This window comes from Alosa alosa, chromosome 18 (genome assembly GCF_017589495.1).
Source record: "Alosa alosa isolate M-15738 ecotype Scorff River chromosome 18, AALO_Geno_1.1, whole genome shotgun sequence".
NCBI lineage: Eukaryota > Metazoa > Chordata > Actinopteri > Clupeiformes > Clupeidae > Alosa > Alosa alosa.
In genome coordinates this window covers 11,886,709-11,911,748 of record NC_063206.1, presented here as the reverse complement: position 1 = coordinate 11,911,748, position 25,040 = coordinate 11,886,709, and the positions used below count along the sequence as shown (strand labels likewise).

The following is a 25,040-nucleotide window of genomic DNA, read 5'->3' as shown; positions in this document are numbered from 1 at the left end:
TTTGGCATAGTTTGTTCGGAGCTGCAAAGCTATTTGAATCTAACAAAACATCCGCCTCATCTGCGTTGTTGAGGAAAAGTTAACTTACTTGGCAGCTTTGTCTGCCTGTGGCAGCCACACATGGTCAGCAGCATTAGTTGGGTCAAACTAAGATAAAGGTGGGGACGCCTATTCAAAACATCCCAGTGCTGCTAACATTGTGTGTCAGACAATCAAATATGCCACAAAATAATTAGGAGAAAGAATGTGTCTAAAACTATAGGCTACATGTTATGTGTATTGCAACTATGGGATGACCAACGCCATTTCCCGTCAGCCTGGAAGGATACTTAAACCCTAACTATTTCCTTGTCTAGTTAGAGCAGCTGATGGATCTTTAGGTGAAGTCATGCTGTCTCTCCCTTGATGCGCATCATTGTAAATAAACTCTGTTCCTGATTTTTCATACTATTGGTCTGACTGGGTCTCTATTAAATCTATGGTATCAAAATTACCATCACCCTCTAGCCATTTAATGGAGCAGGGTAACCAGATGCCTGAGGCAGGTGGAACAGGTGACTTAAGTATTTTTCATAGTAAACAACCCACGGTCCCAAGAAAAGTAATTAATGTGAAAGGCAGCACCAAGGAGGAAAAGGATCTGAGCCTTTTGTTTAGCCAAGGCTCAGGTTCTCTCCGTCAATCTCTCATACTTTCCTGGATGACTACTCGTATCAAAGTGTACATAAACAAAGACTTCCTGTCTGGCCCGTATCGACCCCTTCTCATCACCCAATGGACCAGGAGCAACACGCAACCCTTGTACCACTGTCGGTAGCCGGTGTCCAGCCTGAGAGAGATAAGAAGGAGCGAAACGTCGAGAGCTGTTTGAATATGATCCCAGGGAGCACACAGACGGATGCTGAATAATTCAGAGGGCAGCAGCAGCACCTGACCACTGGGCCGACTCTGGGACGAGAATCTTAAGAGGGGACAAGAGTGGTGGCCACAGTGTGAAACATTCAGGAGGGATGAAAATGAGCTCAGCTCAAGTGCCACAGTGTAGACGTACTAATCAACAAGAAAAACACTAACACTAACAACAACAACAAAACCTCACTAATCAGTAATCATCAATTATTTTGGTCTTATGTATCCATCATGTCTTAATCAATCTTCACGTGTTGATATCCACACATTAAATTCTGCTCGTAAGCTTTCCTTCTGCTTTGCAGACTAAACGCGCCATGTGTGACTTTGCACACACTGGCAACTGCTGCTGGTGTGAGTAGAGAAAGCGATGACTATGGGTAATGTATGTCTCGTGTAAAGCATGGGTGATATACAATGACAACAGCTACAGCTACTATGACCACCTGTGTTACATGAGCTGTGCGATGAGTTACATAAGGGAGGAAGTGGGTGCGGCACGCTGGAGTGTCAGCACTCATTAGGACCTGCAGGGACATTTACGCGTGCTTCTGCTTCCACGTATGAGTGTGTGTGTGTGTGCGTGTGTGTACGCTGGTATGCTATTTCACTACATGAAACAGAGCTCGTGCTTGTGGGGGTATCTCAGTATACTGTGCCTTCCTTCAATAGTATTATAATATTACGGTTATATGTAGATACTTACTGCAGTATGTTTGTGCTACTATGAACAAAATCATGCATTACCTGGGCATGTGTTGCAAATTTGTGCATTTAACTATGTCTAACTATGTATCAATAACAGTATTTGCATGTGTGCACATGTGTAGGCATGTGTCCCTGGTTGTCCTCAGGTATGTGTTTATGTGTGAGTGTGAAGTAATTGTACTGCGTGTGTGTACATGTGTGTTCTTGTGCTTTTTGCATGTTATGCATTTACACTATTAATGTACCTGATATTTTATCTGTACAACATTCAAGATTCAGTCCAATAGAACACATGAGGGTAAACTGTATAAGTCTGTGTGTCCATGGGTGTATAGTGCGTATGCATGTGTGCTTGTGTATGTGTTCACCTCTGTACATGATGCAGCGCAGTGCTTCGGAGGCGTAGGTCTGAGGCAGGGCCAGGCTGAGGTAGCGCAGGGGGTAGGGGATGCACTCCACCGGCCAGATCACTCCTGAGGGAGCACAGCACACACAGGAGAACCACGTCCACATCAACAACATACCCTAAAGAGACAATCAATCGATAGACGTTTCTAAGAGTACCGTGTCTGTGTGTGTGAGAGAGAAAGAGAGATAGAGATAGATGTAGAGAGAGAGAGAGAGAGAGAGAGAGAGAGAGTGTGTATGTGTTTGCATTTAGCAACTATAGTGGAGAGATATAAATCAATGAGTTACATTAGGACAATGGGAATGTACGTATGTGTGTGTGTGTGTGTGTGTGTGTGTGTGTGTGTGTATGTGTGTGTGTGTGTGTGTGTATTAAGGCAATTTACATCATTTACATCACACATTTACGTGTGTGTTTGCATGGCTTTCAGCGCATGTGATTCTAGGTTTCATTGGGCTGCGTTGGGTCTTTGGATTAATCAGGGGAGAGTGGGGTCATGATCTCATTAAAGGCCGATGGCTTCCTTTTTCCGCCTGGCTGAATGACCAACCCTGTCCAGAGCACATTCCTCCTTGGCCTCAGTCTCTAGGTAGCCCCACTCTTCCATGCCTTCCTCTCCCTCTATCAGAGCTGAGCACTGAGCTGGCTCATATGACAGTGAAGTCATGCCCACAACCTTTTCCCAGCATGGAGCCACTTCCTGGGTGATTTCACCCCAGGCAAGTTATCTCACACCAGCAGACTCATTAAAGGTGCAGTCAGGGATTGCACAGGAAGCCGCAATTGTCTGTGTTTATGTTTGTATTTAAATGCTTTAATTTATTAGCAAATGCTTTTGTGCAAAAAAAACATAGCCTACATTATATTTTAACCTAGGACCAAACGAAATACACCAGAGAGGTAGCTCACCCCTACATTTCCAGAAAATATCCATGCATCCATGAGTTTATTTTTTTTTGGTGTCTGCCCCCACTTTGTTTGTTTCCAGTTTTTGGAGCCTGGGCTGCCTACAGAGACGTTTTTTTTTTTACAGTGTAATCACTGAATGGGCAGCTAGCGGGTGTGAGGGGATGATTGCTGAATGTGCCAAAAATGTTATGGGCTTGAAATCACATAAAATCCCTGACTTTAAGTGGTTTAATGTACTATTTCACTGCCCAAAATAACCATTCATGAATAAATTTAGCGACAATTAATCAGTTCATGGCCCCAGCAGTGGCGGGACTGGCTGGGGCACCTGCACCGTACGCCAGCGACCCGGGTTCAAATTCCGCCCTGTGGTCCTTTCCGGATCCCACCCCGACTCTCTCTCCCACTCACTTCCTGTCAATATCCACTATCCTATCTAATTAAAGGCATAAAAAGCCCAAAAATATATACTTAAAAAAAAAATTAATCAGTACATCGATTAGCTGTCAACTAATACAATAAAGTAATTGCCAACTACTTTGGTAATCGTTTCCTGCTTTACTTTACTTTAGATCTCTATGACAGTAAACTAAATATGTTTGGTGTGTAGACAAAACAAGGTATCTGAAGTCAAAATCTTTGGCTTGATTGAAAATGTTTACTTAATTTTCTGACATTTAATCAGTTAAACAACTAATCAATTAATGGAGAAAATAATTGATAACTATGAAAATAATCGTTAGTTGTAGCCCTAACTCAAAATGCTGTGGTGATACTCACCGCTGATGATGAGATTGGGGTAAAAGACACCGAGGGCAGCCTGGTTGGCAGACTGCTCGTCATCGATGGCAGATGAGATGACCAATCCGAAGGAGATTCCTGTCACCCCTTGCAGAATAATTAAAGAGACGACCAGGGCCAGAGATCCCTCATTAGGAATCTGGGAGATGGAGAGAGAAAAGAAAGGGATAGAGAAGAGAGGGGTAGAAAGAGAGAGAGAGAGAGAGAGAGAGAAAGAAAGGAAGATATGGTTGCTGACATGGACTGAATGAAGTTGAGTTCAGTGAGATCACCAGTGACTTTAATAGTGCTCCCTCTTAATTTGGGACAGTATAAATCTCTCTCACACTTGAAAGCCACATACCGAGAGGTCATAAAGAACATAATATATTTAGGCAGCTAAATTCCAGGTGTATCTTCATATCTCCAGGGCATATATAGTGCTGAAACATATCTTGTGTGGTAGTAAGAAGACTGCATATGGTGTGTGTGTGTAGATGTTTGTGTATGTGCATGTTTGTGTGTGCGTGTGTGTGTGTGTGTGTGTGTGTGCACGCGTGCCTGCAGGAGGTGTGCATGCTGATGTTTAGTGTCCCAGTGACAGTTCCTCTCGGGCTGGTGCTATTCCAGAGGCAGGCAGGCCTGTGGACTCACAACTGCCACTCACACACACACCACCCCAAAAATAGCCCTGGACCAGCCCCTGTGTGTGCTCAGTGGTTACCACAGCAATAGCACTGTCGTCGTGGCGATTGCATTCTGAGCCCCGGTTGCCATAGACTCTGTACGCAAGCGATGAGGCAGATTTAATGCCCCGACCTCACTTGTCTTTGTGGATTCTGCCCAAGTGATATTTCCCACCCCCACTCCACTCCCTCCACAGCACCTCAGTTACAAGGCAAATGTCAGTACCGTTAGGGACCCTGCCACGTGCTTATTGAGAATCAATGCCGTCGGCTCCCCGAATTTCCATTCGTTTGTCTGTCTGTCCTCGTGCTGACCCCTCCGGTGGGGGACACTCTGTCTGGGTGCAAAATCATCACATTATCCAGCCGGGGCCTCACAGCCTCTAAAATAAACATCTGCGGCAAAACCACAAATGGCCAAGCTAGTGTGATTAGGAGAGAGAGACACAGGGAGACTGAGAGAGAGAGAGGGAGAGACAGAGACAGAGAGGGAGGCAGAGACAGTAAGAGGGGAGTTTGAGATGACCGCAATTACACATACACACACAAAAACAGAACACACTCCCACAGCATGCGCGCACACGCGCACACACACACACACACACACACACACACACACACACACACTCACACACTCACACACTCACACACTTCTGTCTAAATAAACACACCTTCAAACACCAAACAGACAAACAGACAGACAAACAGACACGCGCGCACACACACATACATTTCTGTCTAAATAAACACACCTTCAAATACCGAACAGACAGACAGACAGACAGACAAACACACGCACACACACACACACACACACCAGACAGACACACACAGACGGGGCCCAGCTGAAAGGGCAGGCCGGAACATGAGCCGTGGACACTGCATGATTCATGAGCGCTGGGCTCTGGTGCTAGTGCCTGGGCAGCCGCGGAGGGCCCGAGATGCACAGGACACAATGGCCGCCTCAGCACTGCCTCATTACAATGCAGTCGAGAGACAGAGGGCCACCCACACACACACATCACACTACCCATTTAAAACAAAGCAGCTCTGTTGTCCTTTCTCTCCCTCTTCCCCCCTGATCTCTCTATCTCTCTCTCTCTCTCTCTCTCTCCCCTTCCTATTGTGTGGTTCTTTGTATTTCTTCCTGGCTCTTTCTCTCCCGCTGTGTCTCATGATTTTCTTCTTTGGTCTGTGTTACTCATATGCCCATGTGTATTGTGTGGTTTGAGTGAATGTCTTTATTGGGGAAATAGTGTGTGTGTGTGTGTGTGTGTATATCTTACTTTGAAGACGAGGAGGATGAAGAGGAGCATCAGGATGATCTGGACGCTGATGACCAGGAGCTGAGAGAACAGATGCGCAAGCATGGTCTCTAGGGAGCTTACACCTACACACACACACACACACACACACCACACACACACACACACACACACAGGAGATCAGCCTCACTGAACACAACCCTCCTCAGACTCTCTGTCTCATTCTATCTCTATCAATCTCACTCTTACTTTCTTTCTTACTTATATACATTTTCTATCTTTCTATCCTCCATCTATCTATCTATCTATCTATCTATCTATCTATCTATCTATCATCTAACATTAACATTCCTTCTAGTCTCACATACTCAAGAGACCCAGCCTGTTGGGTTTTCTAATTACAAACCAGCTCTTAAAATAGAGTGTGAGATTACAGGCTGGGGAGGTGTTTTAGGGTTTATGCAGACACTCTTTAGGTGCTAAAACTAAGAATAGTATGCATATTCAACAGTGTCTTTAAGAATCAAGTACTTTTGAAATAGCAAAATACATAAAATGGGAAGAACATGCTGCATGTAGAGCAGACACCAATCAAGCCTTGTGTGGTACAATGGAAGACTAAAATGTCCATAATTCAAATAATGATCATATATATGTGATACCTGCAACCCAACACCTGTCCAGCAGGCCTTCCTTCCTCTCCAGCACAAACGACAAAGCAGTCAGGCCTACAGCCAGATAGAAAGTAATACTGTCGCCAGAGGGGGTGTGGTGGGGAGAGACCGGAAGAGAGAAATCAAGAGTGGTTTCCAGAACAAAACAAAATCAAAACAGCAGAATTAACACAAATTGCACAAGTTGTTTTTCACTGTGAAGTTCTCACAGAAAGCTACTCACAAAATTACACCACAGCACTGCATGCTTCCTACCAAAATTACATCACATGATAGTGCTTACTCAACACAAAAATAAAAGATATCTCTCTGTGACACATATCTACTGTCAGCTCAGGGCATTGCAGTCATTTTGAATTATTTTTTTTGCATTTTTTCTTGCATTCATTGCATTTTTTCTTGCATTCATTTTCTATTTGCCCATATGTATAGGTAAATACATAAACTGGTGCAAAATAAATCACAGTACAGTCAAAAGGTTGAAAGTGGTTGAATCTATCAGAGATCATATGCTTGGCTACGCCAACCATGCTATAACATGAGCTAGTGTAATACATGCTCTGTTGAAAATGTCCTACCTCAGAATAGCTCCAGGAGTTACGAAGGTGGTGAAGTCTGTATTCTTGCTGCCATAAATGGGCTCCTCAAACTACAAACACAGGCACTGAAATTGATCATATATTCACTGACAAAATTGTGTTTGTGTGTGTGTGTGTATGCTTATATATCTGTGTCTGCACTGTGAGAGGGGTGTTTAGGGTTCATTTGTAAATGAAATTAAATGAAAAGTTCAAATGTCACAATCAGGTTCTTACCTTAATAGGAGGAGCTACCATATAAGCCATACTACCCAGTTTTGACTGGACAAATCCCTGTAACACAGCATAGGGATGCAGTCAGATTAAGGATCAAGTTTCCCATGAAAATTAACAGCGAATTCAAGTTCCCACATTAGGCCCTCCTGCATTGTAAGAACTTTTTGCAGTTCCTATCATCTCAGAGTTCCTACAGTGTGCGAATGCAAACAGAGAAAAAGCCCTATGAACTGTGTCCTGAAGTTGTAGTAGTAGCCTCTCCAGTTAGTACTTAGTAGATCTGTGTTCTTAGAACCACTGTGTCCGAATGCGCCTATTATCTCTGAATTAAATGTTGCTAAAATAAGTCACAAACTCTTTGGGGACACACCTATGTTTGCATTCACAGAGGTAGGCTATTTGTACAGTGGACCTGCTGGTTTCTACCACAAAGAAAATTAGTAGAAATATGGCACTAACCTCAAAGGCGTCATGAAGCTTCTTCTGCAGCATTATCGCAATTTGACGATCTGAAAAGAAAAAAAAATGTTTGACTACATTTTTTTTTTCAATCAGTCTCTTGAACTGTGCAGATAATCAAACGGTAAGGCTTTTTGGAGCGATCCCACACCACCACCTAGTGGTGATAAATGCAACTACATCAATAACTGGCAACATGACTCTCTAAAATGAACCACTCACTGGTTAGGTCCAACCAGACATGCACAGAACCACCATCCACCACATCTCTTGAACTCCGGGGGTTCAGCATTCTACAGAAACAATGGAGGAACAGGAAAACAACATAAAAACACTTTACTGACCATCTATGCTGGCATACACATGTCTTCTTTTTCATTTTCAGTCATAGAAAAAACAACAACCTTTTTTCTGTAAACACTTCATGCATTGTTGACTGATTAAAAGCATTATATACGTTGTACATTTGCATGGTTAAGATGACTGGAGTGCACCTTGACCGATTTGACCGACAGGCCAGACCAGACTTTCCACTGTCGTGGCAAGGTGATTCTAACCTTCAGCTATGCGATTCTACCTTTCCTGCCTTCCCTAAGCCTCCACCAGACTACCCTGCCTCCTACTACACGATGCCGGTTTGTTTACAGCAGCATTGGCTTGCTAAATCCAACCGAGAACTCCAAAAATTCCAGCTGAGTCAGATTCATCCCTCAACTGTCACAACTGACCCTTCACTGTTTTGCTATTACAGAACTTGCCAGAGGGTGGAATCTGCTTAAGGGTGAAATCTTGACCTGCTTTGACACAGCAGGCTTGTTGCGGTTTCATGGCTGATGGGTCTACTGCTTTTGCTTTCAGAGGGGATTTTAGCTTTCTCTGGTCTTCAAGACTTGGGATTGACCAGAGACTTTATAATGAAAGTCAAAAGAATCCTCCATAGAAATGCATGAGGTTAGTTTGTAACACCAATATGGCAGTAGTCTACACATGCTCCGCCCCTTCCTGTGTGCCTCCGCATTCACTTGAATAGGAAAATAGCTACCTGATAACGGCCCAAAGTTCGTTGCAAGATCAAGTGGGGGTTTGCCTAAAAGGACTTTGGAATAACTCACATAAAGAACTCTTCAGTTATAAACAGCCAATAGAAATTCAAACAAGGCAGAAGCACACAGAAAAATAACCACCACTTGTAGTTACGTGCTTTATCTTGTGACTACGAAGAATGGGGAAGGCAAAAGAGAGAAGTTGAGTTATGGGTCAAGACTTGTGGTTTGCGTAGACTCTGAACCCACCAACTGTGAACAAACCAACGAGTAACTTTGAACAACTCTGTAACTAATTCATATATCATAGTGTAAGTTGTTACAAAACACACCAGTTACCCCAGAGATCTTTGTAAACCCTGATAGGTTGGCAACTTTACAGAAGATATATGGGATGAGGAAAGTTCAGAAAGGTGTTTACTTGGTGTGCTTGACTGGACTGGCTGGGTGTGAGCACTGACTGGTTAAGCTCTAACTAAACTGGCTGGTGTGTCCAACACATCTCCTGTGTGAGTTTTCACACTGGTAGAGGACTCTTCTGCATCAGTTCTGAGACAGCCCATAAGGAACAAGTGTGCTGCTCACCTCTTGGTCAAGTAACTAGTGAAGTTTTTGCCAAACTCTATGACTCCCCAATATTCTCCATTATGGATGCCAGCAAAAGCTTCAGCATGGGACAAGTTGACCTGAGAAGGAGATAACACTTTTTCAGTCTTACATAAATATAGTAAATATAGCAAATATAGTACAACAAATACATATCACACTAATATAAAACTTCAACAAATACCTAATTTGCTTACTTATCTAATAAAATTTCCCTGATGAATGCATACAGATAATACATATTACAGTAATCTGGGGTAAATAAAATTCACAGACCTGCGATAATTTCTGAATAAACGTTTTGTTTAATTATACATCCTGTCCTCTTTAAAATAAATGTCTGTTCAGAAACACAAATCTAAAACAACTTTCATGGGGCAGAAAGGAAACCTGGTGGTGAAATGTGCAGCTCTCCAGCTGCGTTTGCTGACCCAAACAGGAAGCGAGCCTGATCACGTCCACTCTCTCTCTCTCTCTCTCTCTCACACAGAGTCTCACTAAACATCTGAACTCACAGACAACACTGACAACACCTCCCATCAAATCATATTAACCAGGGTTTTAAAAGAAGTTGATCACACTTAATTACAAGCAGGTTGCTTTATAATAAATAATTTAGTAACCAACTCATGTATATTGTGGCAATTAGATGTCATTGGTACATGTAAAGAAAAACTGGTCTCTACTGAGGGGGATGCTGCATGCTACTTGTTCCGAGATATACCGCAAAATCCAAGCAGTGGCAACAGAGCATGGGAGCAGCGTAAGAGGGAACAGGGTTCACACTCTACGTCAAGTATAAAATTCTATGACTTTTCCCTGACAAAAACCCTGAATTTCCATGACCTACAGCCACGTAGCGTTCAAGAATCTTTGACTTTTTTAGAGCGGAATATGAATAAAAGGGCATTGAATAAATGGCTATCCAATGGCTAACCATAACCACTCAAAAAAGCAGTAAAGCTAATAACCAGATATATACCAATTCTGCGTGGAAATATATTTGTATTAATGTGTTTTGGCAAGTATATTCTAAACTGCTACAACAAAATTCCCTAATATTCCATGACTGTCACAAATTTGTTAAAAATTCCTTGACTTTCCATGTCTGGAATAGACTTTATCAAAACTCCATGATATTCCAGAAATTCCGTGACCCGTGGGAACCCTGAAAAAGGACGACACCTGGATGATGCTGGAGTTGTCCAGGAAGGAGAGGAGGGATCGGCTGAATGAGTGTGTGCTGGTTTCGTTGTTCACCACGGCCACCTGAATGCCTTTGGGATCCCCGCCGATGCACAAGCACATGAGAGAGATCTGGATGACGGGCAAAAGGAACTGGAAACACAGGGACCTGAGGAGACACAGGCCAGGGCACAACACACTCCAGTCATCGCCTCACTCAAACATAAAACACCTACATTTACAGGGAGACATCTTAATGATGAAAAAAAACCCTGTTATTTTTGCATTATTTGTAAATATTTGTATTGTTATTTTGATGATCAACATCATTGCTGTTACGTTGGTGTGTTCACCATAAAACACAAAGCAGCAATTGGTAATGCTTGAAAAGCTCAGTCTTTGTTATCTGCCAGCAAAAATACCATCACTGCCATTATCATCATCATCATCACCATCATCATCAGCAGCAACATCAGCACCACCATCACCACCCTTATCATCATCATCATCATCAGCACCACCACCACCATCACCACCCTTATCATCATCATCATCATCATCAGCACCACCACCACCACCATCACCACCCTTATCATCATCATCATCATCAGCACCACCACCACCACCATCACCACCCTTATCATCATCATCATCATCATCAGCACCACCACCACCACCATCACCATCCTTATCATCATCATCATCATCAGTAGCAGCATCAGCACCACCACTCTCATCATCAGGAGCCTACCCTGGCATCCTCTTCATCCGCACCAGTGTCTTAATCACCAAAGCAGCAACGTTCCGCCACTTTGGCACCACGTGCCAAACCCTCACCTTCCAGTCCGCTGATTTACACACACACACACACACACCCCCACAGAGAGAGAGAGAGAGAGAGAGAGCAAAACAAATACATTATAGTTTCTTATTGATGTGTTATTACACTAATGCTGTATTTAATCCTATAATAGGATTTTGAGGCATCTCTCCATTGTCGTCCTTTTTATCAGAAGTACCTGTAAATCTGGGCACTTCATCTGCCGGTGAGGGGCTCTTCCCTGAGCTGAGGATGGGGCGTCTCTCGTCCTTGTAAGCCTCTGGAGTCTGGCTGTCCACCATGAGCTTCCCCTCAGAGCTGCTCTCCTGCTTAGACACCATTTGGTCTGAATCCTCACACAGCTGCAGGAAGGCACACTCCAGCGTCTGTGTGATACACACACACACACACACAGGCACAAACACAAAAACACACACACAGACAGACACACACACACACACACAGAAAGAGAGAGAGAGAGACACACACACACACACACATAGAGAGAGAGAGAGACACACGCACACCCACACACACACATGGCCAAGGTTACAACTATGACTTTATAATGGTCAGCATAGTCAAAGCCAAGTACAGCATTCATATACAGTATAGCATCCAAGTCCATGAACATGTCAAAAGGGCAATGGATCACCAATCACATTTTGCAAATATATATTGTTGAGAGCTGAAAACCATAGCATTTGAACAACTGCAAGGTTCAAGACCATTTAAACACAGACACACACACACACACACACACACACTGCAGTGACACAGTATAAAACACTTCTTTGCTTATGTAAGCCATTGTGAGAGCAGAAAGGCGTAGCCTTTAGTGTGCTGTTTAGTGTGCTGAACGCACCAGTGAGTTGCGCTGCTCCATGAGGGTCTCAGGTGGAGCCTCAGCAAGTAGTTGCCCACCTCGCATCAGACCCACCTACATATGGGGTAGAGAGAGAGAATTTGAATTTTCAAAAACTCTTTATTACAATCTTAAAAATACATCAAGATTAACTTGACACTGTACTCAAAAAGTGAAAGTTAGGAAAGTTAATTAAAGTAATGTGCAATCTGTAGCTTGTCATTCTCAACAACACACATCACGCTGTTGTAGCACCATTTTTCCTCAAAAACATCAAGAATCTTCATAGATTTATAAAAATGAAAATCAATCAACATACGACACCTTCAACATCTACATCCTGCTCAACTTTCCTTTTACGACTAACATATATCGCCATCTTTGCTTGCCCAAGCAGAAAGTTTAGGAGCTGACACTTGAAGCGATGCTTTTGTACATATTTAAAACCAAAAATGAAAATCTCCGAAGAGAAACTTTCATCAAACTTAAAGAAAAGTGTCATCAATACAGCAAAAAGAGATCTGAGTCTCTGGCAGTGCATAAAGGCATGGAATACAGTCTCCCTTACAGAACAAAAAGGGCACCCTTGATCAACCATTGGATTTAAAACAGAAATAAAAGCATTCACTGCTATTGCACCATGCAGAATACGCCATTGTAGATCACCAGCTTTTTTAGTTTTTTAGTAGTTTTAGTTTTAGGTGACTTGTACAACGCTCGCCATTGTGGTTTGACATCATTTTCAACCTGCAAAACTTCACGCCAGGGTGTATCCACCCTCTTGTCCAGAGACCTTTTATTTAGGGAGAGAACACACAGTTTATACAATGATTTACTAGTTGCAGCTGTAGGACCCAGGAAAACTAAACTATCTGGGAGTAAGTAGCAACCAGTGCAACCTGTTAAATCTGGAAGTAGAGTAAGTCTGGGAAAGGGGTCATGGCAGTCAGGGCTACACTCCCCCCCAAAATAATCTCCAAGCAATTGCATCTCCTCCCCAGTTAGGAGAGACCGCCATTTCCCAAGTAGCTGATCAACTATCCTAATGGACTTCACACCTAAGTGTTGAGCTAAAGTATGGCTATTACTGAAATCAGGACCAGCAAACTCTACTAGATCCCCAAGGGTTGTAACTCCAGAGCTAATACGCTTAGAAGTAGGTACCAGGGACAAATCCTGACTCACATCAAGAACCGAACCATGAATCAGAGGCTCCTTCAACAACCAGAATAATGAGCTTGTCTGTCGTGGGCGTTGTATTATAAATAGAGACCAGACTTTAAACATATTCTTATAAAATGCAGGAAGCAAATTAAGATTCATTCTATTTGGATTAAACCAGAACAAAGACCTATCTAAGCCCAACCCTTCAAAAAGTTGTAAAATACAACAGGCTGCAGCTTTCCAGCTTGAGTCCACTGATCCTGTGAGAAGACGCTGTACAAACTGCAGACGGAAGGCAGCAGTTCGACTCTGTAGATTAATAAGTCCATGTCCACCATCCTCCTTAGGCAGATATAAAACACTCTGAGGTACCCAGTGTAGATTGTCCCAGAAAAAATCAACCAGGACTGACTGAATCTTCGGTAGCAGGTTTGAAGGAGGGTCCACACAAGCCAGCCGATGCTAAAGACAGGATGCAACCAGGTTGTTAATAATAAGAACACGCCCCCTGTATGAAGTAATACTGAAAAGAAATTTTCATTTCTCTAGACGACCTTTAACTTTTTCAATTACCCCCTCAAAATTCTTTTGAATAAAAACATCATCACCTAAGAAAACCCCCAGGTATTTAAACCCACCCCTATTCCAAACTAAGCCATCAGGCAGACCAGGTTCGCCAATCACCCAACTCACAACCAGCAAGGCTATGCTTTTTGACCAATTTACCTTTGCTGAAGAAACAACCTTAAATTCATTACAAATTTTTAAAAGCGTGTCAACATCTCTCTGGCCATTAACAAGGACAGCCACATCGTCAGCATAAGCTGACAATTTAAAAACATCATCACAGAGGGATTTTCACTCCAACAATCTCCTTCCTCAACCTTACAAGGAAAGGTTCAATAGCCAGACTATACAGCATGCCCGACAAGGGACATCCTTGATGGACACCTCTGTATACCTTAAAAGGAGCGCACAAGTCACCATTAACTTTGAGAATACTTTCAATGTCACAATACAATGCTTTAATCATTCGAATAAAATTGGGGCTGAAACCAAAGGCTGACAAAGTATTTCACAAATAATTATGCTCAACCCTATCAAATGCCTTTTCTTGGTCAATTGAAACCACACCAAAATCCAGATTGAAGTATTTGCCAATATAAAAAACATCTCTAATGAAGGAAACATTGTTATGAATCAATCTGCCTGGCACACAGTAGGTCTGGTCAGGGTGGATTACCTGCTCCAAAACCTCCCCAAGTCTATTTGCTAAAAATTTAGACAGCAGTTTGTATTCAGAGCAGAGGACTAACACCGGCCTCCAGGACCTTATATCTGTCAGGTCTCCCTTTTTTGGCAATAAAGTGAGCACTGCTCTACAGGCAGCTCAGTGGCAGCACCCCTCTGGTGGCAGCACCCCTTCTCTCAGAACAGCAAGCACATCTGTGCCCAACTCTGGCCAAAAGGACTTATAAAAGTCTACTGGCAGGCCATCCACCCCAGGCGCTTTGCCACTCTCCATACTGTGGATGGCTCTCTCCAGCTCCTCTAGGGTCAACACCCTTCCAAGGGCTGTGTTTGCCTCTTCAGATACCTTAGGTAGGTCACCAAGAAAAGCCTTGTCAGTCGCCTGATCTTGTGGATTTTCGCTCTTATAAAAGCTCCTTATGAAAATGTACTGCTCTATTGCGTATTTCTGGAGAATTAAAAAGGATTCTCACATCTTCAGACCTCAAAGCATGAATGAACTTCCTCTGGCCATTCTTTACCTCCAAGTTAAAAAAGAATTTTTATGGTACATTCATCAGCTCTACACTCTGGAAGCGGGACCTGACCAGAGCTCCCTGTGCCCTCAAACCTAAAAAGTCAGCCAATGTTTTCTTTTTTGAGTTAAGAATTTCAGTGGGTGCCTGATCACCCGTTTGTTCTGCCAGATTTTGAAGTTCGATTATTTCCTCCTCTATTTTTTCATTGAGAGTGTTATGCTCCTTGTGACATTGGCTGTATACTTCTGGCAGAGTTGTTTTATTTGTACCTTGGCACAATCCCACCATTGCTGCAGACTTATAACAGGATTTCGTGGTTCTAAATTCCTTCCAGAAAAAAAGGAAGACTTCTCTAAAATGGCCATCAGCCAACAAATTGGTATTCAAGTGCCAGTAGGCACATTTTGGTTTTACAAATTCTAGAAATAAAGAACAGAAAACCAAACTATGGTCAGAAAAGCCAACTGGAATTATTAAACATTTCCTGAAAAGACTACGCTGATGTTTGAAACCATAAAACCTGTCAAGTCTTGCCAGAGACAAACAATTATTATATGAGTGTGCCCAAGTATATTGCTTCTGTCCACCATGAAAGTTCCTCCAAATATCACTAAGATCGTTGGACTTCATAATCTCTACAAGCCGTCTACGAGAGGGCATGTGCGGCTCAACATGATTTCTGTCAATATTTTGTGCAGTACAATTGAAATCTCCTCCAAGGATAAGAATATCCTCTGAACAGCATTTTTTTATAACATTTCCAAAAGTATTTAAAAACAGCATTCTGTCTGTTGCCAGTGTAGGAGCATAAATGCAAATAAACACAAAAAAACAATTTTCAAACTGGGCTCTGACCTTTAAAAGTCTTCCATCTATAACTTCTTCAACATCAAAAGTGATGGGAATAAAGGACTTAGAAAACAGAACGGCAACCCCACCACTATTAGAAGTACCATGACTATAAATATGGACAGACCATCAAACTCCTGAGCCCAAGCAGCTGCATTAGACGCATCACTTTGCGTTTCTTGCATAAAGAGAACATCAAACTTATTCTGTCTGATTGTTTCAAAAACAGAGAGCCTCTTAATTTTTTCTCTTCCGCCATTTACATTTAAAGAAGCAACACGAATTTCACCCATCATTATAAAGAAAAAATAAAAAAATAAATATGGACCTATGCAATCAGCCATCCTAGGACACAAGTGGAAAGGGTTTTTAACATTTGTCATCTTTGGCATTCAGTAGAACATTGAGTTTTGTGAGAATCTTTTTTAGACAAAATCCCTCTTGATCAGTGATGCTACCATCACGCATAAATGCTTGTGATTTGCTCATAAACTGTTCAATGTCAGGAAAAAAATCGTCTACCTGGACCTTCCTAGAATGTTTTGTATCCTTAAGGAATTTCTTTATATCCTCCACTCTATAATTGCGAGTGCGATAGCCGCTTAGTCGCAAGCTGCAGGTTACAGTCAGAAAGATCACTTTCACTCTCATTATCAGTCAATTCTATATGAGCGCGTCCCCCATTGTTCTTTTTAACGCGCTTTCTTTTTCCTTTATTTGACGGTTTTTTAAACACATTATCGTCCTCCTCCAACAAGGAGGTTTCCATGTCTTCTATAGCAGCGGAAACCTCCTCCCCATTAATGGCATCATCATCATTGCTCCCCTGACAGTTCTGAGAATCAGTGATAGTCTCCCCCAAAAGTGTGGAAAGATCCTCCCCATCAGCCGATCTAACATCGTGATTTTCCCCATGCACTTGGAATGAATTTAACGTTATATCAGGAGTTTGGCTCTCCGGCCCACTAGCAGAAGCAGCAGCCTCCTCCTCAGTAGTTGCACCAATGTTAACATTGGGCTCGTTGGTCTCTTTAGACGCTCCCTCTGCCACATCACCCCTAGATTCGTTGCTATTTTCACTTTCCACTATTATTCGTGTCATCCTTTTTATCAGGACACGCGCGCACAAGATGCCCCGATTGTCCGCAACCAAAACATTTCATAACGCTAGTTGTTGCATAAATCACATAATTAGTTATCCACAGTCACATTCACTGTCAAGTCCAATTCATCAAAGGTATTCTTAAGATCATGTACAGGAAACGCCTGAAAGACACTATATGTTTCAACAACGGTGATTTAGCCTACTCGCAATCGGAATTTTCTTAATTGTTGATACCACTTTGGCATAGCGCGACAGTGTTTGTCCTAAAATCTCATCAGAAATGAATGGGGGGACATTAGACAAAATTACTTTCTTGGAAGGCGTAGAAAGAGGTGCAACAGAGGTTAAAACGCCATCTATCACCACACCATTCTCCGTCAGCTGATTGGCAAACTCAATTGATTTTAAGAAAAGCACAATCGCGTTGTTCATGCGAGATGCTGATACGATATTCTCATGACCAACAATTTCTCCGGCAGCCAAACTACAATCCTCAACACTGGCTGCCGATGCTATTTTAACAGCATGACGCCGAGTTAGTTGACCAAAAATCTCTGCCATGATTCCAGCACAAGACTGGAGGCAGTCTAAACCAAGCAAATATCTTTAGTACTCCAACAGAAAGTAATAGATAGAAAGAAAGGGGAAAGAAATAGTGAGAAATAGAGATTTAAACAGAACACTCGTTCGCGGTACAGCGACCGAACCACCATCCACTCACCACTGACTCCGCCCACTCACACCAACCATGCGCACACAGAGAGAGAGAGAGAGAAAGAGTAAGAGTGAGCATAATGGAGATGCTCATCCAAAGTCACCAAAAGATCCATGGTCAAAAGAAGCCACAAACCATTCTACCACAATGAAATACAAAAAATTACAAATGAACACACTTAATACAAACTGAAACATGTCCACTTACAGCCCCAAATTCATATTCACACAAAAAACACATTTAATAATAGCACCATCAGAGATACAAACATACACACAGACAAATATATGTACAGTATACATGTCACATAATATTTTACAGTATATTTTCACACATGGACTCAGCAGCTAATGTCCATCATTAAAACATTAAAAACATTCTGTCCACCCCCTTAAACAGTGAGAATTCCACGTGTTCTATACCCTCATTCTCGGAAATCCAGACATACAGCCAGAACACATGTTTCCTTTCACTTTCCGCTGCTTACTTTAAGGCCAAATCATTTCATATTTAATTTTCATTTCATTTGATACAGTGCCTATAAAAAGTATTCACCACCCTTGAATATTTCCCCCTTTTATTGCTTTAATAAATTTAATTTAATTTGGACTTTTTTTTACAATGATTTACAAAAATCCCCTTTTTAATTTCAAAGTGAAAGAAAATGTCAAGTCATGGAAGGTCTAGTCACTGGTCAATCAGTATTCTTGGCTATAATTCCACCATGAAGACAATAGAACACTTTAAACAACTCAAACAAAAGGTTATTGACAAGCATAAGTGAGGGGATGGATACAAAACATTTTCAAGTCACTGAACATCCCCTGGAGTTCAGTGAAATACATCATTAAGGAATGTAAGGAATTTGGCAAATGTGCAAATTTGCTTAGATGGGCCGTCACCACAAACTGAGTGAACGTTCAAGAAGAAAAATGGTGTGGGAGTTTTGCCCAACTTTTGCCCAACTTTTCTTCACCCGTCGAAGCTCGAAAAAGTTCACCCAAAGACATGTGGGAGACTCCAAGGTCAAATGGAAGAAGGTTTGTTGATCTGATGAGACCAAAATGGTTGTGTCTGTTCTGCTTTTTGGCTATCAGACTAGATGCTATTTTTGGCAGACACCAAACACTCCACATCACCAAAAACGCACCATCCCTAATTTGAAGCATAGTGGTGGTAGCATCATGCTGTGGGGATACTTCTTAACATCAGGCCCTGGAAGGCATGTAAAGGTCAAACGTAAAATTAATTCAGCAAAATATATGGAAATCCTGGAGGACAATCTGATTCAGTCTGCAAGAGAACTTCGACTTGAGCTGAAGCATACAGTGAAAACTATACTGAAAAGGTTTAAAGACAACAAGGTGAATGTTCTGGAGAGGCCAAGTCAAAGCCCAGATCTCAAACCTATAGAAGATCTGTGGTTGGACTTGAAAAGGGATGTTTACACCCGATCCGCTTCCAACCTGACAGAGCTTGACCAGTTTTGCAAAGAAAAATGGAGCGAAATTGCAGTATCAAGCTGTGCAAGCTTTACGGAGACCTATCCAAGCAGGCCCCATGCTTTAATTGCAACCAAAGGTGCATCTACTAAAGGCTGGGGGTTAATATTTATGCAATCGCTTATTTTGCATTATATATTTTTAATTAATTAACATTACTTTGTAGAAATGTGCTTTTAGTTTGATATTAAAGAAAGATTTTTGTAAATGATTGTAAAAAAGGCCAAATTAAATTAATCAAGATTCCATTTATGAAAGTGGAAATATCCATGGGGGTAAATACTTCAGATCAGGGCATGCTTTTGACAGACATCTCGCTTCTTGGTGTGTTCCAACCTGATGTTGCAGACCGTTTTTCCAGACACATATACATTTGTACTGTACTGTACAAATTACACTGTCATCAAGTCACTGGGAAAACACACTCTGAGGACCTGGGCCGTTTCAGTCAAGGCAATGTCACAGGAGTCACAAGATCGCCAGTCTGCAGGTACCGACTCAGAAATTATTGCTGAGACACCATGAGAAAAAAATGGGGTATGAAGCTTGAAGCTATGAAGCTTGTCAGTCTACATCTGCACCAGACTAAAGCAACTACAGACACAGTCTCAGCACAGTACAGTGATTCAGTAAAAAGAGTATTTTAGCCACGTGTTATGAAACAACCAACAAAAGTTCATTTGGCACCAGGCTCAGCCGCCCAGTAAAAGTGATTAGTACTAATCTGGGGATACCGACTCTGTAACAGTGGGTTTAGACTTTAAACTAATCAGAAGAAATAATCAAACCACCAGAGTAGTGGCTATCAGCATGCTGCTTTAGGAAGCTGAAAATGAGCTTGACCTACAAACATTTTAAGAAAACCCACGAAAGCAGCTAGTTGTGCATTATTTAACATACGTCCGTGCTTTTATCAAGTGAATTGATACTAGCAAGTCTTGCTTTAGGGCAGTGGTTCCCAAAGTTGGGGTCACGAGATGATTTTCAGAAATACTGTATATATATTTTTTAAACTATTAGAAATAGCATATTTTAGCCATAATTGTAACAAAAGATTACTACCACCTCCGGGGATAGTGGGGGTTGCAAGTCACTGGCACCGTTAATTTGGGGGTCGCGGGCTGAAAAGTTTGGGAACCCCTTCTCATAATTTTTTTTATGAGAGACTGACGTTTACTTTCTAAATAACATCCCATCTCTGGGCATATGATATCTGCACAGTGCGGCACAAGTGCATAAGTTAACTTTCAGTCATTCAGAAACGGTTCTTCATCAAATTCCCTTGCTTCTTGCTTCGCTTGTAACTAGCTTTACGACTGCATCACTGTCTTGTCTGGCTGTTAGTTCTACTGAAAGATGTGTCTCTGAAGTTATGCTGCTTTTCTCTCCTTCTCATAGACTACTCATTTGCATTGTTTGATGGTATGGTGCTTTAGACTTCTGTCGTAAAACAGAGAGGTTGTTGCATCATTATTTAATGAAGAAGAATGAGTCACGTTGTCTACTTTGAAACTTACTTGAAACTGCCCATGTTTCTGTCAACACAGCCAATGAAAATGCAAAATTCATAGACATATGTGGGCCAAATCTCCTTACAATTATAATCAACCAAGGGACTGCAAGAAACTGTCTGGTGGTCTGGGAGTTTGAGAACACTGCATTAAACAACAACACATTGCATTTATATAGCGCTTTTTAAGACTCAAAGCATGCTCATCACCACTTTAAACTTCAACACATTAACTCAAACACACACACAAACTCACACACACACACGCGATTCATTAATTCATTCTCATTGTCCTCGCTCACTTTCTATCAAAGCTAAAAGATCCACCTGACCTATACATCTTAGTGACTCATAGTCACGCACCTGAGGGGAACCTGCCCGGTCATGTCTGGTCTGTTTTTGAGAAGCAAAACACATGGCCCTTCCCCCACTTCTCACATTATACCAAAAAAGGGGATGATAGCTGTCCTCAGGCCAGTCCTGTGTTAAGCTGTCTTTGACTAATCACTGAGAAATGGACATAATTTGACAGGCAACGTGAGACTTACAGTGGTGGCTTGTCTGGCCTCCTCAATGTAATGCGTGGTTATAATGACCGACACCTGCCCTCCCCTTACGATGTCTACAAGATGCTGCCAAATCCTGGAGAGAGAGAGAGATAGAGAGAGATAGAGAGAGACAGAGAGAGAGATAGAGAGAGAGAAAGAGAGAGAGAGAGAGAGACAATTTAGACCAACCAACCAACATGGATTGGGCAATTGGGCAGAACAGTTGTTGTTTTGGACGGTCTCTTGTAACAAGATGAGTCAAGAAAGCCAGCTGGCTTACTGCCATAGGCCTAACCTTTGGTGGGGTCCACAGTGGAGTGACAGTGAACTTTCCATCTGACAGAAGAGTTCCTGCTGATTCAGACACTCTTGTCAGTATTACTGCAAAGTAAGCTCAGAATGTGGGTCTTGTGCATTTATTAAAAAAATGTGCATTTACTAAAAAAAATCACCAATTCTGCAGGAAAAGCTAAACAATGAAAGCAGGTGGAGATGTCAAGCTGTCAGCCTGTGGCAGGATAGTTGCTCCTAAAAGTGAAAATGTCCCAATATAAAAAGCTCATCAAGAAGGCGATGCAGTGTGGAGTGTGCTGGGGTGGAGTGTGAGTCAATACAGGCAGGCAGCCAGGCAGGCACACAGACCCAGCGGAGTTCAGGGCAGGGCTGGAGGAGGAGAGAGCTGTGAAGAGCTGAGGTCAGAGGAGAGGAGGGCAGAGGAGAGGAGGGCGGAGGAGAGGAGAGGAGAGGAGGAGAAGAGGGAGGAGGAGAGGAGGAGAGGAGGGCAGAGGAGAGGAGGAGAGGGGAGGAGGGGAGGAGGAGGGAGGAGAGGAGGAGGAGAGGGAGGAGGAGGAGGAGAGGAGGAGAGGAGGAGAGGAGGAGGGAGGAGGAGAGGGAGGAGGAGAGGAGGGAGGGCAGAGGAGAGGAGGGCGGAGGAGAGGAAGAGAGGAGAGGAGGAGAGGAAGAGAGGAGGGAGGAGAGGAGGAGAGGAGGGTGGAGGAGAAGAGGAGGGAGGAGAGGAGGGAGGAGAGGAGGTAGAGGAGAGGAGGGTAGAGGAGAGGAAAGGGACTGGTAGTTCAGGAACAGCCAGAGGCAGGTGAAAAAATGTCAAAGTGTGCTTATGTGTGAGTGAGTGCATGTTTGGCTGTCTCTCTCTTACAGTAAGTGTTGAAGCAGGCACGCTCAACTTCCAAAAACACAACGACTTCGGGTGCGAGTTAAAAGGGCTGTCAATGACGGCTGTCTCTCTCTCCCTCTTTCTGTTTCTCTCTCTCTCACTCACTCACTAAGTCACTCGCTCTCTCGTCATCTCTCTAACTCACTCTCTATTTGTCACTTCAATGCTTCATTTGAACTATGTATGTGCATGTGTGTGTGTGTGCATGTGTGTGTGTGTGTGTGTGTGCATGTGTGTGTGTGTGTGTGTGTGTGTGTGTGTGTGTGTGTGTGTGTGTGTATGTGTGTGTGTATGTGTGCATGTGTGTGTGTGTGCTGTGTTGTGTGTTGTATAGACAGACGGTGCTCACTTTGCCCTCAGGACTGGGTCAACCCCGACTGTGGGCTCGTCCAGAATCAACAGACGGGGGTTCTGCAGCAGCGCCGCTCCGAGAGACACTCTTCTCCTTTGCCCACCACTGACACACACAAAACAAACAAACATGTAAATAAACAAAACAAAAACACAGTTCTTTACAAAACACATCTGCTAAGTTGCCAATATGCTACTTTTGTCCTGCAGTGCCACAGGTTCAAAAACAGGCAAACCTCTGTCTTCTCTAAGGAAAATTGGTGAGCCCCAATTGCTTTGGGTGACTGGTTGAGCAACTGAGACAGGACGATTCCCAAAGAACCAGCCTGACCACTTGCTTCAAAAACAACAGGCAGTACCACGGTCGGCCTGGGTTTTCATGCCTGGGATGTTTTTCCCTCTTTGAGAAACAAATGCCTCAGAAACCTGAGTCATTGTATGATGATTACATGAATGTGTCCTTGAGAAACAACAGAGCAACTATAGGTGAATGGGCACTAGTTCAGTCATTTAACGTACATATTTTTCTATTGGCAGATTTGTTTTCTATCAAAACTAGACAATGACACTGATCTAGACTCTTTACCCATTTGCAAGTGCACCCCCTGACACTAAAATACATTGAACATGATTCAATTTTGACTGTCAACTTACTACTAAACTACAAATTTACTTGTATACACTAACGGCTATGTATGTGTATGTATGTATGTATGTATGTAAGAATATATGTATGTATGCATGCACAGTATGTGTATATTAGTAGAAAACATGTGTGTGTACTCATTACATGTGTAAGAGAGTGTTTATGTTTTTGGCTTGGAAGAATGTCAGGTGTAAAGTAGCACATGACACAAATTAACCTGTTTGGGAAGCAAAACAGGGAGGAAGCACCATAACTTATTGCTCAACAAGCTCTCATGTGACTGACATCACAGACCTAACTGAACATGAATGAAAAAGAGCAACAGCTGCCGAGCACACTTCTTCATTTCAAATGGCATGGAACCTTTTCTCCTCTACTTCAAACAATGGGGAAATAGCTAAGCAGAAGTGAGTGATTGGACATTTTGCCATGTTTTGTCATGTACTGAACCAGAGATGCCTCTTATCTGAAAACCCTTTTATTCAATGGTACTGCATGAGCTATAAAAAAAACCCAAATGGCAGACACAAGACCGTTGAATAGGTGCTTGGCTTCCTGCATTGGGTAAGTCCACCTGTGGTCCTGCTGAGCGATAGTGAGGGCACTACTGGCCGAGACTAATCTGGCTCAGGACACGCTGGACTTTGCCTGAGGCTCAGAAATGGAACATTCTACCGCAAGTCATGTGCCCGTGCGAATGGGGAGGCCCCTCGGACAAGGCCTGGACGCCTGGAGAGGTGCCAGGGTGGTAAAGAGAGAGAGAGAGATAATGAAAGAGAGAGAGAAGAGAGGGATGGAATTGTGTAGAAGTGCCCAGTTGCCCAGTATGTCCATGTCCTTTGAGGCTTTGGCTTTAGCTTTAATGAAGCAAGTGGTGACAGCACAATTAGTTAACCAAGCAAAAGGGGTCACACTCACAGTTTCTGCTCTCCTACGCTTTATTTGGGGTATAACCGCTTCTTACACTGTACCATAACATAGGCATGAAAGAAACTTTGTCCTTTGAATTCCCTCGTACAGAAGAAGCTGAACGTGGGTAATTCCATAAATACCAGTGAATAATAGAGGAAAGCAAACAAACAAATGAGCACAGACAATACGGACATCTCAGCCTCCCTTTCCCACAAACACCCTCTGCACAACATGACCTACAGCAACACACTATGTCCAAAAGACCCAGCAGATGAACATAGCATTTAATATGTATGTAACAATACCAACCTACACGTATAGAGGGGGGGGGGGGTGGAGTCCTTCGCAGGCTTTCAAAAACAACTTTTATACAGATACACTGAGGCAGGTGGAACACGAGTACCTGAGATTTCTGACAAGGCTGTTCTTTTGTGGCAGATCCAGGAAATCGATGAGGAAGTCCATTCTGGCCTGTGTCTCTTTGGAAGTGAGCCCATGTATCCGGCCGAAAAACCATAGAGTGTCGCTGATGGTGAATTCACTGTACAAGGCAATATCCTGAAGCCGGTCAAGAAGACAAATAGCACTTTACATACTGGTAGCTACAATAACACATTTACTCTACTCTACATAACCTTGTACTGTAATACTATCTTGTAAAT

At 42.7% G+C, this 25,040-nt stretch overlaps 1 protein-coding gene across 2 annotated transcripts in view; it reads right to left on the bottom strand.

Moving 5' to 3' along the window:
• abch1 (ATP-binding cassette, sub-family H, member 1) overlaps positions 1-25,040 on the bottom strand; it is a 31,806-nt gene that overhangs the window by 3,111 nt on the left and 3,655 nt on the right. For both annotated transcript variants that reach the window (XM_048269072.1, XM_048269073.1), the window contains exons 4-19: positions 24,782-24,936; positions 22,819-22,926; positions 21,296-21,389; positions 12,134-12,208; positions 11,468-11,654; positions 11,200-11,296; positions 10,449-10,617; positions 9,243-9,343; positions 7,837-7,907; positions 7,615-7,664; positions 7,156-7,212; positions 6,919-6,989; positions 6,329-6,417; positions 5,688-5,791; positions 3,716-3,875; positions 1,986-2,090 (exon numbers count right to left, since the gene is read on the bottom strand). In XM_048269072.1, the coding sequence (XP_048125029.1) occupies positions 1,986-2,090; positions 3,716-3,875; positions 5,688-5,791; positions 6,329-6,417; positions 6,919-6,989; positions 7,156-7,212; positions 7,615-7,664; positions 7,837-7,907; positions 9,243-9,343; positions 10,449-10,617; positions 11,200-11,296; positions 11,468-11,654; positions 12,134-12,208; positions 21,296-21,389; positions 22,819-22,926; positions 24,782-24,936 (1,693 nt within the window). The remainder of the gene's footprint in view (positions 1-1,985; positions 2,091-3,715; positions 3,876-5,687; positions 5,792-6,328; positions 6,418-6,918; positions 6,990-7,155; positions 7,213-7,614; positions 7,665-7,836; positions 7,908-9,242; positions 9,344-10,448; positions 10,618-11,199; positions 11,297-11,467; positions 11,655-12,133; positions 12,209-21,295; positions 21,390-22,818; positions 22,927-24,781; positions 24,937-25,040) is intronic.